Source organism: Salvelinus fontinalis, chromosome 18 (genome assembly GCF_029448725.1).
Source record: "Salvelinus fontinalis isolate EN_2023a chromosome 18, ASM2944872v1, whole genome shotgun sequence".
In the NCBI taxonomy this organism is placed as follows: domain Eukaryota; kingdom Metazoa; phylum Chordata; class Actinopteri; order Salmoniformes; family Salmonidae; genus Salvelinus; species Salvelinus fontinalis.
The window spans coordinates 30,045,043-30,060,234 of record NC_074682.1 but is presented as its reverse complement, the minus strand read 5'-3'; the positions used below and the strand labels follow the sequence as shown (position 1 = coordinate 30,060,234).

Below are 15,192 nucleotides of genomic sequence, written 5' to 3'. Positions count from 1 at the left end.
CTAAATTTGCAAACATGGGCACCCTCATAAATATCACCCTGACCAACTTGCCCTCCAAATACACCTCTGCTATTTTCAATCAGGATCTCAGTGATCACTGCCTCATCGCCTGCATCCGCTATGGGTCCGCAGTCAAACGACCACCCCTCATCACTGCCAAACGCTCCCAAAAACAAGCAGGCCTTTCTAATCGACCTGGCCCGGGTATCCTGGAAGGATATTGACCTCATCCCGTCAGTAGAGGATGCCTGGTCATCCTTCAAAAGTTATTTCCTCACCATCTTACATAAGCATGCCCTTTTCAAAACATGTAGAACTAAGAACAGATAAAGCCGTTGGTTCACTCCAGACCTGACTGCCCTCGACCAGCACAAAAACATGCTGTGGCAGACTGCACTAGCATCGAATAGTCCCCGCAATATGCAACTTTCCAGGGAAGTAAGGAACCAATACACGCAGTCAGTTAGGAAAGCATTGGCTAGCTTTTTCAAACAGAATTTTTCATCCTGTAGCTCTAACTCCAAAAAGTTTTGGGACACTGTAGTCCATGGAGAATAAGAGTACCTCCTCCCAGCTGCCCACTGCACTGAGGCTAGGAAACACTGTCACCACCAATAAATCCACGATAATCGAGAATTTCATTAAGCATTTCTCTACGGCCAGCCATGCTTTCCTCCTGGCTACCACAACCCCGGCCAACTGCTCCACATCCCCTGCAGCTAATTGCCCTACAGCTACTTGCCCAAGCCTCCCCAGCTTCTCCTTCACTCAAATCCAGATAGCAGAGGTTCTGAAAGAGCTGCAAAACCTGGACCTGTACAAATCAGCTGGACTAGACAAATCTGTACCCGCTCTTTTTAAAATTATCTGCCTTCATTGTTGCAACCCCTATTACCAGTCTGTTCAACCTCTCTTTAGTATTGTCCAAAATTCCTAAAGATTGGAAAGCTGCCGCGGTCATCCCCCTCTTCAAAGGGGGTCACACTCTAGACCCAAACTGTTACAGACCTATATCTATCCTGCCCTGCCTTCCTAAAGTCTTCGAGAGCCAAGTTAACAAACAGATCACTGACCATTTCAAATCCCACCGTACCTTCTCCGCTGTGCAATCCGGTTCCTGAGCTGGTCACGGTTGCACCTCAGCCATGCTCAAGGTACTAAACGATATCATAACCACCATCAATAAAAGACAGTACCGTGCAGCCGTCTTCATCGACCTGGTCAAGGCTTTCGACTGTCAATCACCGTATACTGAATAGGCACTCAACAACCTTGGTTTCTCAAATGACTGCCTCGCCTGATTCACCAACTACTTCTCAGATAGAGTTCAGTGTGTCAAATTGGAGGGCCTGTTGTCCGGACATCTGGCAGTCTCTATGGGGGTACTACAGGGTTCAATTCTCGGGCCGACTCTTTTCTCTGTATATATCAACAATGTCGCTCTTGCTGCGGGTGATTCCTTGATCCTCCTCTACGCAAACGACACCATTCTGTATACATCTGGCCCTTCTTTGGACACTGTGCTAACAAACCTCCAAACGAGCTTCAATGCCATACAACACTCCTTCCATGGCTTCCAACTGTTCTTAAACGCTAGAAAAACTAAATGCATGCTCTTCAACCGATCGCTGCCTGCACCCAACCGCCCGACTAGCATCACTACTCTGGACGTTCTGACTTAAAATATGTGGACAACTACAAATACCTAGGTGTCTGGTTAGACTGTAAACTCTCTTTCCAGACCCATATTAAACATCTCAATCCAAAATGAAATCTAGAATCGGCTTCCTATTTCGCAACAAAGCCTCCTTCACTCACGCTGCCAAACATACCCTCGTAAGACTGACTATCCTACAGATCCTCGACTTCGGCGATGTCATTTACAAAATAGCCTCCAGCACTCTACTCAGCAAACTGGATGCAGTCTATCACAGTGCCATCCGTTTTGTGACCATAGCCCCTTATACCACCCACCACTGCAACCTGTATGCTCTCGTCGGCTGGCCCTCGCTACATATTCGTCGCCAGACCCACTGGCTCCAGGTCATTCATAAGTCTCTGCTAGGTAAAGCTCTGCCTTATCTCAGCTCACTGGTCACCATAACAACACCCACCTCTAGCATGCGCTCTAGCAGGTATATCGCACTGGTCATCCCCAAAGCCAACACCTGCTTTGGCCACCTTTCCTTCCAGTTCTCTGCTGCCAATGACTGGAACAAATTGCAAAAATCGCTGAAGTTGGAGACTTATATCTCCCTCACTAACTTTAAGCATCAGCTATCTGTGCAGCTTACTGATCGCTGCAGCTGTACACAGCCCATCTGTAAACAGCCCATCCAACTACCTACCTCATCCCCATATTGTTTTATTTACTTTTTTGCACACCAGTATTTCCAGTATTTCTACTTGCACATCATCATCTGCACATTTATTACTCTAGTGTTAATTTGCCAAATTGTAATTACTTCGCTACTATGGCCTATTTACTGCCTTACACCATTTGCACACTGTATATAGACTTTTCTATTGTGTTATTGACTGTACGTTTGTTTATTCCATGTGTAACTCTGTGTTGTTGTTTGTGTCACACTGCTTTGCTTTATCTTGGCCAGGTCTCAGTTGTAAATGAGAACTTGTTCTAAACTGGCCTACCAGGTTAAATAAAGGTGAAGAAAAAAAAGAAAAGAAAAAAAGACAACTCCACGGAGCAGTGGGCAACGTGCCTTTTGAAAAGAGAGCTTAATTACAAGTACCATCTTAAAAGAGCGTCTCCACAGAGCTTTCAATTGTCATCAACTCAAATATTATTTGTCACATGCTTAATAAATAACAGGTGTAGACTAACAGTGACATGCTTACTTCTGGGTCCTTTACCAACAATGCAGAGTTGAAGATAAAGATTACAAACCAACGAATAAAATAACATGGCTATATACAGGGAATAGCAGTACCGAGTTGATGTGCAGGAGTATGAGGCAGGCTACAGCCCATCACACCCACTTGGAGTTTGCTGACAGATTGTGAATAGGAATATTGAACGGCAGATCATAATGAAATAGCCTGTAAATAGACAGCGATAAGAGACATTGGCTATGTTCAAATCTCCCTACTATCAGACCACTTACAATGCCTAGCCAAGACATTACTTCATTCTGAGTAGTATGCTAGTGTGTGGACATTCCAACAGAGAAAATGTTATTGTGCGGACAGAAAATGAGGTTTAAGGTTCAACAGATGTGGCCATTGTATATAAGGCCTGGCCTAGGCGTTGCACTGGACTGGTGGACTTGTCTGCTTCCTTCCACTGTTAAGAGTCTGCACTGGAAGTACACTCCTGGGAGAGAGACCTGATGTCTAACATAAAACCCTAATGCTGGAAGATGACATCATTAATAATGGATAATCATATTAACATCACTGGGGGATGGATGGGCCACGCTAGGCCTCGGCATGGCACAACCTCTGGCTGTTGCTGCGTGCACACACACAGCGCAGTCATACCTCAATCCCTAAGTCCCCAGACACTCAGCACTCTTTATAGTTGTGATGGAAGCCAGTGGAGGGTAACAGGACACACACACACACACACACACACACACACACACACACACACACACACACACACACACACACACACACACACACACACACACACACACACACACACACACAGTGGAGGGTTACAGAGGGCAGGGGAGCCATCAAAGATGAAGAAGATCACATATGAGCAGGACTGCACATGACCCAGTGGTACACTGTCACACACACGCACACACTCAGCAAAAAAATAAACGGCCCTTTTTCAGGACGCTGTCTTTCAAAGATAATTTGTAAAAATCCAAATAACTTCACAGATCTTCATTGTAAAGGGTTTACACACTGCTTCCAATGCTTGTTCAATGTACCATAAATAATTAATGAACATGCACCTGTGCAACGGTCGTTAAGACACTAACAGCTTACAGACGGTAGGCAATTAATGTCACAGTTATGAAAACTTAGGATACTAAAGGCCTTTCTTGTTGTCATTGCAGGTAACCTCAACGCTGTGCTTTACAGGGAAGACATCCTCCTCCCTCACCAGTCTCAACGTCAACAGTAAAGAGGCGACTCCGGGATGCTGGCCTTCTAGGCAGAGTTGAAAAGAAAAAGCCATATCTCAAACTGGCCAATTAAAATAAAATATTAAAATGGGCAAAATAACACAGACACTGGACATAGGAACTCTGGCTAGAAGGCCAGCATCCCGGAGTCGCCTCTTCACAGTTGATGTTGAGACTGGTGTTTTGCCGGTACTGTTTTATGAAGCTGCCAGTTGAGGACTTGTGAGGTATCTGTTTCTCAAACTAGACACACTAATGTACTTGTCCTCTTGCTCAAATGTGCACTGGGGTCTCCCACTCCTCTTTTGATTCTGGATAGAGACAGTTTGCAATGTTCTGTGAAGGGAGTAGTACACAGCGTTGTAACAGATCTTCAGTTTCTTGGCAATTTCTCACATTTCTCAAAACAAGAATAGACTGAAGAGTTTCAGAAGGAAGGTATTTGTTTCTGGCCATTTTTAGCCTGTAATTGAACCCACAAATGCTGACGCTCCAGATACTCAACAAGTCTAAAGAAGACTAGTTGTAATGCTTCTTTAATCAGCACCACAGTTTTCAGCTGTTATAACATAATTGAAAAAGGGTTTTCTTATGATCAATTAGCCTTTTAAAATGATAAACTTGGATTAGCTAACACAATGTGCCATTGGAACACAGGAGTGATGGTTGCTGATAATGGGCCTCTGTACGCCAATGTAGATATTCCATAAAAAATCTGCCATTTCCAGCTACAATAGTCATTTACAACATTAACAAATGTCTACACATTTATTTCTTATCAATTTGATGTTATTGTAATGGACAAAAAAAATGTGCTTCTCTTTCAATAAGTGACCCCAAACTTTTGAACAGTAGTGTATATTTGTAGCAAACAGAGCGAGCAGTGGCACAAATGAGAGCCAGGAGTGTACAACCAGCACTTGCTCCTCATCATCTCCCTACAGTGGCACGCATCAGTTCTATTTCAGATGGCGTCAACATCATTAACTTTTAATGCATTATGGAGTAGAATGTATTTTTTTAAAGTCACCAGAAGTGACCTTTTCAGTCATTCGACAAACAAAATCTCCTCCAGGTCATGCACCTAAACCCCCCGCTACCTTTGCCACTGCTGCTGAAAGAAATCCTAGGGGAAACACTGCGCACACACACACCACACAGACAGAGGAGCTAAAAACAGACAGGTGGTCAGCGTAATGGCGGCAGAATGAGAGATGGTCGTGACTCGTGGCAGTCTCGATATTGGATTGGGCCCAGGGTATATAGATTTGATATGGAGGAGCATGTAATAAGTACAGAGGGTGCTGGGCTACTTTCTGTGACAGGCTGTGATCTTACATATGGGAGTAGTTTAAAAAAAGGGGCTATATCAGCCAAGGGGCTATATCGGCTAAGTGGCTAATGCAAACAGCCAGTCACTATGATTTGAGTGAGGATGATGCTACCAAGCGGGGTCATCAACTCTGTGTGTGTGTGTGTGTGTGTGTGTGTGTGTGTGTGTGTGTGTGTGTGTGTGTGTGTGTGTGTGTGTTACCTGCGTGTTTACGTGGCATGGTCATAATCTAGAAGAAAAAGAAACGCACACCTATTAAAACCTCTTGAAGCTAGGGGGCAGAACTTTTATGTTTGGAAAAATAACGTTCCCAATGTAAGCTGCCTATTTCTCAGGTCTAGATACTAGAATATGCATATAATTGACAGAGTAGGATAGAAAACACTCTAAAGTTTCCAAAACTGTCAAAATATTGTCTGTGAGTATAACAGAACTGATTTTGCAGGCAAAAACCTGACGAAATCCAACCCGGAAGTGACTCTTATTTTGAAAAATCACTGTTCCATTGCCTGCCTTTCGTCCATTTAAAGGGATATCAACCAGATTCCTTTTCTAATGGCTTCCTCCGGGTGTGAACAGTCTTTAGACATTGTTTCAAGCTTTTATTCTGAAAAATGAGCGAGATTTACAAAAACGCGTCAGTGGATAGACGGAGGTCCTTACATTAGTTCATGCGCTCGACACTGGTTGCTCGACATTTTCTTTCTCTCCAGTATTGAATAGTTTACAGTCCGGTTGAAATATTATCGATTATTGATGTTAAAAACAACCTGAGGATTGGTTATTAAAAACGTTTGACATGTTTCTACGAACTTTACGGATACTTTTTGGAATTTCCGTCAAGCCTTGATGACCTGCCTAAGGCTGTGGAATACTGAACATAACGCGCCAAACAAATGGAGTTTTTTTATGTAAAAGTAATCTTTATCGAACAAAAGGAACATTTATTGTGTAACTGGAAGTAACTGGAGTGCAAACATCTGAAGATCATCAAAGGTAAGCGATTAATTTGATTGATTTTCTGGCTTTCGTGACCAATATACATTGCTGCTAGGTGTTCTTAATGTTTTGTCTAGTGATCGATAAACTCACACAAACGCTTGGATTGCTTTCGCTGTAAAGCATATTTTCAAAATCTGACATGACAGGTGGATTAACAACAAGCTAAGCTGTGTTTTGCTATATTGCACTTGTGATTTCATGAATATAAATATTTTTTGCAATTTTTTTGAATTTGGCGCTCTGCAATTCAGCGGTTGTTTACGAAAATGATCCCGCTAAAGGGATCCGTGCGTCAAGAAGTTAAGCGAGGTGCTGGCTAGCGGAGTGGAAAACTTGAAAATAAAAGGAGAGCCGCACACTCTAGGAGCTCAGATGCAAAAATGTAATGTCCAACATCTACACAAGCTTACAAACAATTCTAATGGCAAAGTCACAATAATCACAAGAATGGCTTCAGATCAAAGTCTACGTTGAGACCGAAGGGAGCAAGGGTCTTTAAATTAAAGATCCAGGCAGCCTCTCGTTTTAACAATAAATTATCAAGGTCACCCCCTCTCCTAGGGAGGGTGACATGTTCGATGCCAATATAACGCAGAGACGAAATCGAGTGGTTTGCTTCCAAAAAGTGGGCCGCAACTGGGTAAGTCAAGTTTTTGCACCAAATGGTTCTACGATTCTCTGAGATACGTACTTTTAATTCACGCTTTGTGGCATGTGGCATGGTCAAACCCCACAGGGCATTATATGTTGCAGTGTTGTTAACTACACATTCATTACTCATGAATAAAACATTAGCAGCACGAGTGTTTCACTCCATGCCCATTCTCCCCCTCCAGTAGTTGATGTTCACTCACATTGTGTTTTGATTCATTGCCATGAGGATCCCCTTGCATCTTGAACAAAATTAAAAAGCTAACAAAGTGTGCGTGAAGAAGCACACAGAACATCAGTGGTTGGCCACACAATACGCTCTGCCACTTGACATCAAATTACTCAGGTGTAGATTTATGCAGATATAGTTCATATTATGATTCAGAATCAAGGTCAAATTGTTTCCATGGATAATCCATCAAATAAAATGTATGTAACAAGGTTTTTATGCAACGTTTGGTTTTCAAGAGGCTCTTAAAAATATAACTTTGAATATTGTAGCCTATCACCGGTAAAGAAAGATAAATAAGAGAAAAGGCAGAACACTTGAATTAAACTAATCATGTCCGGCTTTATTTTTTTTTAAGAGAAAAAGGTGCGAGTGCATAACCAAAAAAACTATGGGAGATTCTTATTATCTTGCTCTCCTCTTACAACCACGACCAGATACAAAATGAACTTGCTACACAGCATCTCTCAGGGATGAAAGTAGTGTACAGAGAGTCAGTGGAGACAGAAAAGCTGTCTTTCATAATGATGTTTCACCACAGCTTCTGCTGAGTAAGTCTACACAGATTCTATAACACCTAAGTGGAAATCAATGGGTATAACTGAATGCTGTTTTCTTATCATGACACATTTTATATGATAAGGTTAAGGACTGAGGGTAAGAAAATCAAATCATGCTTTTATGAGAAGTCATTCTGGTAGGGTCTAGGGAGTCTACTGACACCGAATTTGTCTGAAAGAACAGCATGCGTATTCTTTCAACTCATTCACACACACAGAGAGAGAAACAGAGAGATGCTCCCTATGCAACTGGGAGGATAACTCCCCAGAGATCTGACCAAGAGAGACCACATACATTCAGGGTCTGATACAGCTCACATAGTGAATCACTGTGTTTAAAATGAGAGGGGGAGGACAGATACAAAATGCCTTCAGAAGAAAAGCAGTAAGGAGAGACACTATGCAAGCATGATGGATATGAATGTTAAATACCCAAATAAACATGAAAGTGAATTCCATTCTCTCACCAACATTTTTAGGCCTAGTTCATGAGGTGGATAGGAAACATTTATAATTAAAACATTTCACAATAAGTGAATACACTGTAGGAATCTGTCTTCCTTAGACCGCCACTGCAAACACCCACTGTCACTAGGGGTTATAAATGGACATGAACTCATTAATCAAAATGAGTTTCGCACACAATACACACACCAACTCACGCAAATAAACACAATCACTCACACCTACTACTACTGTATAGCCTAGATTTTTCTGCTTCCCTCAATGTTTTCCAACACTCAGAGCTCACCTTTCACCTAGTCAGTAGAACAACAAATTCAATATTTCAAAAAAACCCAGTAAAAGACTGGTTTAGCACTAAAACTGGGAAATGTACCATGACTCAGACAGATGATTAAATAGACAGCAATCATATGTGAGCCGTTTCAGTAAGCTAGGTGTATGTCGCTTGTCACTACTTCACTGGAGAGGCATTTGAAGGTTTTCTGGCAGAAATGCCTTCTGGAACATGTGAACTTTCATGTGCCTTAATAACAAACTTGTATGCCATCTGTAAATACAAATAAAATGGTTAAATTACGAGCCTAGTTGGTTTACCCACGGGAAGAAAGACTAGCCCGCTAGCCATGATTGGATGAGATAATGGATGGGCTGGACATGCCATGTAGCATGCTTCTGTCTATAACATGAGCTGCTCAGTATGTGTAGATAACCCTTGCTACCACAGCTTTTTTGAAAGATATAGTGGCCATTGAGAACTGTAAAAGTGTTGCTACTGCTCTCAACAACATTGCTTCCCTGAATTAAGCAGGCGCTATCGACAAAGACCAGAGGGAAAGACTACTTTCTGGAGGACGATCGTGCCATGCTGACTCTCTCGGACTCTGAAAATAAAATCAGACGATGAGGAAATCCCTGATTTAAGTAAAAACATTTTCATTGAAACAGACATTGTAGTCTTCTGATGGCAGTGATGGGGAAGAAACGGCGATCAACAGTATTGTTGTCAAGGAAGAAGTTGACAGAGTTTGGAACGATGCTGAATGGGTGTAGACAAAGAAGAACTCTCCTGTTGGTGTAACAAAACATTAAGGGGCTACTTTTGCAAAAGTGGGGTTACATGTTTATCAACATCCAAACCAGATTTACTTTCCCATTGTTCCACAGTCTGTACTTTTATCCAATGTAAAAAACACAATTTCAAATTTTGCAACATAACTCTGAAAAGAGTTGATCGGTCACATATTTGAAACATCCCCAGCCTCATAAAGTACCAATGCCAGGAGCTAAAGATGAATAGTAATTTGTAAATCCCCATGACAGAAGGCAGATGGGGTATAGGTCTAGGAGGTAGAGGCAACTGGCACAAGACTGTATCGGACGGTTACGATTGTTTAAGCCCTGAAGCTGGGAACCATGCAATGAAAGACAAAACTTAATGTTCCTTAGATGTAACGAAAATCATTTGTCAGAGTCCAAAGCAACTTATACAGATGGGTCAAGTGCCACTGAGTGACGCTGGCCAGACTTTAGCAGCGTCAGGCCCAGGGCAGATGGCATCGCCAGCCAGGGAATGTGGCAGGGGAGGCAGACATTCACTTGCGTGCACACGCACACACACACACACACGTTGCTACACCATGGGCTGGCTGCCCATGGTGATGCCACCTGTACCAGAATGCTACCTAATTAACCCTTGAGAAACCCACGGCTCAGACTCCGCAATGACTCACTTTCCCAGCCGCCCCAGGCCTGCTGCTGTACTGGGTCAGTGGATACAAGGGAGGGATGGGGAGTGTTGGGTTAAAGGCTGGAGTAAACATGGAGGACTTGGCCTAGGGAATGGATGGTTCTTAGGGTACAGGACAGGACAGCATAGATAAGGATGGATAGGGAGGGTAGCCTAGTGGTTAGAGCGTTGGGCTAGTAACCGAAAGGTTGCAAGTTCAAATCCCCGAGCTGACAAGGTACTAATCTGTCGTTCTGCCCCTGAACAAGGCAGTTAACCCACTGTTCCTAGGCCGTCATTGAAAATAAGAGTTTGTTCTTAACTGACTTGCCTAGTTAAATAAAAAATGTTAAATGAGCGTCTGCTAAATGACTTAAATGTAAATGTAGGGACGAATAGAGGAGACCATGGATAAAGGGGTGAGAGGCGGAGGAGAAAACAGAAGGCAGTCAGTCATACTGTATATAATTACCTTGATGTAGCTCTCCAGCTGGGGGTAGACTCTCTGCACCCCAAAGAAGATTGACAGGGGCGTCCTGTGGGGAAAGGAGGCGCTGACCACGTGAGTGACCTCTGGGAAGCTGAAGACCCGGAAACCAAACTTCTCATAGATCTGTTGGAGCTCCTCACTGGGCCTAGTATCGCCCTCACTCAGGACACTACCCACAGCACAGCGACACTTCTCTCCTATCACCTAGAGAAAAAGGAAAGAAGGACGGAAGGGAGGGAGAGAGAGAGTCTTGTCAGCAAAAGGTTAAATCTCACTGAGGCGGAAATTAACAATCTGATGTGACAACAGTCTGTTTGCATTTAATGTGATTGCTTTAGTTTCTATTGGGCTGTTGCCTATTTGTGGTGTTTATACAGCAATCATGTATCATGATATTTTTTTTTAGGGGTGAATCAGCTTAATATTGCGGAAAGATTGTTGCTTCCATCAATGTAATTGTCTGCATCATTTCCAATCCCCCATATCTTTTTGGGGTAAATATATATATCCATATACACATATATACATACACATACCTATATAGTCATATGTACTTTTTTTTTTTAGAATATACCTTTATTATTCCCCGCAAACCCTACCACCCTCCCTCCAATTGGAATAAACTAATAAACAATAACACTTAGGCTTCTACCTTCAGTTTAAACATATTTTATACATTTTACAGACACAATCTATTTTACAATAGTTATATTTTGTTTGTTTTTAGTCCTTCCTCTATTTCTGAAGTCCGTCCAGTTTGATTTCTATTTCTAACTGTGCCATTTCACAACATTTCTGAACCAATATACATTTTACAAACCCTGTATGTTTTACATTGGTTCTTGTTATTAGTCCCACCCTTCAGCTCCATTCAACCCCACCCATCTATCTCTTAACACCCTCCATTTTGGATTTCTATTTGCCATATATTTTTCAACCGTGCTGTGATGCTTCACAAAAGTACTGAACCTTTCTATTCTCATAGCTTCTACAGATTGTACATTAAAAATAAACATTTTTGCTAAAATAATTATTATATTATTGATTGATTGACTATATCTTTTCAAATCACCCAGTACTGCTATCTGCAGCGTTAGTTCTACAGCAATCATGTATCATGATGCTAGTATTCCTTCACATCAGATTATTCTAAAAACAATCTGAAAATGTGTCAATATGTTTGTCCTCAGCCTCAACCGTGGAACAATTTCCAAATTGACCTCCCTCGCTTCCGACTCGCACTATTGCTGTTGTTCTGTCCCTACACCTTTCTCTCATTACAGTCACTCAGAGAGCCTGTAATTATACATGCAAACTGCCTCCATGGATGAGAAGAATGCCTCCTCTCTTTCTTTCTCCCTCCCTCAACAACCCCCTGAAGCCTGCCGCAGCAGTTAAGGACTGCAAAACCACTATTGTTGTAAACACTGCCTTTATCTAAACCCACCTGTATCTATGCCCATCAAAGTCTACAAGCCCCCCCCCCCAAAAAAAAGATTTGTCCACTGTCTGAAAAATAGCCAACCAATTTCACAGACAGACGGTTCCTTCAGTCTCCCAAAATGTCCACCTTCTAACAAACGGATGAGTCACAAAGAAGAGACAGAATATAGGCTGGCAGAAAACAGCTTAACAAACCATGTGAAAGGAAAACTAATTTGGCACAAATAAATGGAAAACAATTTTTACACAAATAAATAAATACAATTGAACGACAAGTTTTAGAATCCAGCACAGTTGGCAGGCAATGTTAAGAGCAAGGCTCTTGTTAGGCTCTAAGACACTGATTGCTACATTTGGCTGCTCAGTTGTGCTTGGTGGTTCTCTCTCCAATCTGGGGATCGAATCGTCCATAAAATGGTAGAAAAAGAGGAGCCACTTAATTCAAATTAAGACTCATGGGACATCCGAAATTACCTCCGGATTGTGTACAAACCAATGGCCAATCAAACGGCTGATTTCTCACCAATTTTCATATCCTAAGTCCCAGCAGGTGTAGAGAGGACAGGACAGGGGTTGCATTCGGAACGTTCTTATTGCTTTTCCTCGATATGTTGAACGCCGACTGAAGGCCAGGCCTAATCGCCTAACATCAGTGCCCGACCTCATGAAAGTTTGGGGCTGAATGGAAGCAAGTCCCCACAGCAATGCTCCAACATCTAGTGGAAAGCCTTCCTAGAAGAGTGGGGGCTGTTATAGCAGCAAATGGGAAACCAACAATAACATATTATTGCCCATGATTAAGAATGAGATGCTGGACGAGCACATGTCCACATACTTTTGGTAATGTACTGTACTTCCATTCATTTTTTCAACTGGTAACGGGGGACCTCCAGATGAGTCTTATGAGGCCTGTGGACAACCTAGAGCAAAACAACCGACATGTACACCATCATGGTCAGAGAGTCTCATCTTTCCATAGAGGGGTCATAATAGTTTGTAGGCCAAACCGTTCGGACGCTTCAGACGATTTTGTGAGAAGACCAATTTTCGGGATGCCTCATGGTCTGACAAACACCGCTCTAGCACTGTCACCTTTCTGCGCAGATGTGACATTGGCGATACTGTGGATTGAGACTTATACTTTCTGTGGATTTTTTATTATTATGCTAATTAGATTTCCGCAGGGGCGTGGACATCAACTCTAGGGGGTTAACCGTTAGGCTACCTGCTTGCCAACTCCTCTCCGTACATATCCCTTCACAACTAGCCAGGGAAAAGGCCTCTGGGAATTCCCTGTCTCCTTGCAATCTCCATCGTTCAAGGCCGACCAACACACTGCTACGTGAAGCGTGAGGAAGGAGATATGGAGACCGTGAGTCCATGAGTCCATTCTCTGTATGTCACTTTATCCCCAGGGTGAGTTAGCTACTGTAACTCCAGAACAGTTAGTTACTGTAGAGTAGGGTTGTTGGAGTTGAGAACCCCTGATTTGGCTCAGTGTCTCCAGGGGGAAAAGTTGTGGTGGAGGGCGGGGGGAATTTGTTTGTTTTAGATTTGTTTCTATTGCAATTTCTTTGGATATACTGTATCCATTATAATGATCATGATAAATTAATTTGTCTGGTTCAGAGAAGCTGTCAGTCAGTCTCTTCACATTCATATGCATGGCACGGTGGCCAAAAAAACCTGCAACATTGTTACACAGGTCAGACAGCAAGGTTTAGACAAACCACAACTGTTGCAAACCAAATGCTAGCTCAGTAGTATAGGGAAATATGGTCTAGATGCTTTTTTCCAGGGGAGATCATCACCGGTTCATCACCGATCCTCCACCAAATTTCACAGTGGGTGCGAGACCTGGAGAGGGCTACAAGCCACAGTGTCTCGCACCCACTGTGAAATTTGGTGGAGGATCGGTGATGATCTTGGGGTGCTTCAGTAAGGCTGGAATCGGGCAGATTTGTCTGTGTGAAGGACACATGAATCAAGCCACGTACAAGGTTGTCCTGGAAGAAAATAGATTTTTATTATTTTGACCAGTTGTCATTTTCTGCAAAAAAATGCTCTAAATGACAATATTTTTATTTGGAATTTGGGAGAAATGTTGTCAGTAGTTAATAGAATAAAATAAAAATGTTAATTTTACCCAAAACACATACAGTGATGGAAAAATGTATTTGATCCCCTGCTGATTTTGTACGTTTGCCCACTGACAAAGAAATTATCAGTCTATAATTTTAATGGTAGGTTTATTTGAACAGTGAGAGACAGAATAACAACAAAAAAATCCAGAATGAGATGGCAATAACAACTGCCCGAGTTACACCAGGAACGCACAATCCCTCCATCAGTGCTCAGACTGTCCGCAATAGGCTGAGAGAGGCTGGACTGAGGGCTTGTAGGCCTGTTGTAAGGCAGGTCCTCACCTGACATCACCGGCAACAACGGGGCACAAACCCACCGTCGCTGGACCAGACAGGACTGACAAAAAGTGCTCTTCACTGACGAGTGGCGGATTTATCTCACCAGGGGTGATGGAACTTGCAAGTGCCTTGGTGGAAGAGTGGGGTAACATCTCACAGAAAGAACTGGCAAATCTGGCGCAGTCCATGAGGAGGAGATGCACTGCCGAACTTAATGCAGCTGGTGGCTACACCAGATACTGACTGTTACTTTGGATTTTGACACCCCTTTTTTCACGTTCACATTATTCAATTTCTGCTAGTCACATGTCTGTGGAACTTGTTCAGTTTTTGTCTCAGTTGTTGAATCTTGTTATGTTCATACAAATATTTACAAATGTTAAGTTTGCTCAAAATAAACACAGTTGACAGTGAGAGGACGTTTCTTTTTTGGGCAGCCAACCCTGAATTGCTAGTGATGGCTGTTTAGCAGTCTGATGGCCTTGAGATAAAAGCTGTTTTCAGTCTCTCGGTCCCAGCTTTGATGCACCTGTACTGACCTCGCCTTCTGCATTATAGCGGAGTGAACAGGCAGTGGCTCGGATGGTTGATGTCCTTGATGATATTTTTGGCTTTCCTATGGCATCGGTTGCTGCAGATGTCCAGCAAGTTTGCCCCCAGTAATGTGTTGGACAGACCGCACCACCCTCTGGAGAGCTTTGTGGTTGTGGGCGGTGCAGTTGACATACCAGGCGGTGATACCGCCCGACAGGATGCTCTCAATTGTG

General features: G+C 42.8%; 1 protein-coding gene across 1 annotated transcript in view; it reads right to left on the bottom strand.

Moving 5' to 3' along the window:
- Window positions 1-15,192, bottom strand: part of LOC129815263 (testis-expressed protein 264 homolog) — an 88,229-nt gene that overhangs the window by 49,513 nt on the left and 23,524 nt on the right. The window contains exon 2 of the mRNA XM_055868901.1: window positions 10,542-10,763. Within this exon, the coding sequence (XP_055724876.1) occupies window positions 10,542-10,763 (222 nt within the window). The remainder of the gene's footprint in view (window positions 1-10,541; window positions 10,764-15,192) is intronic.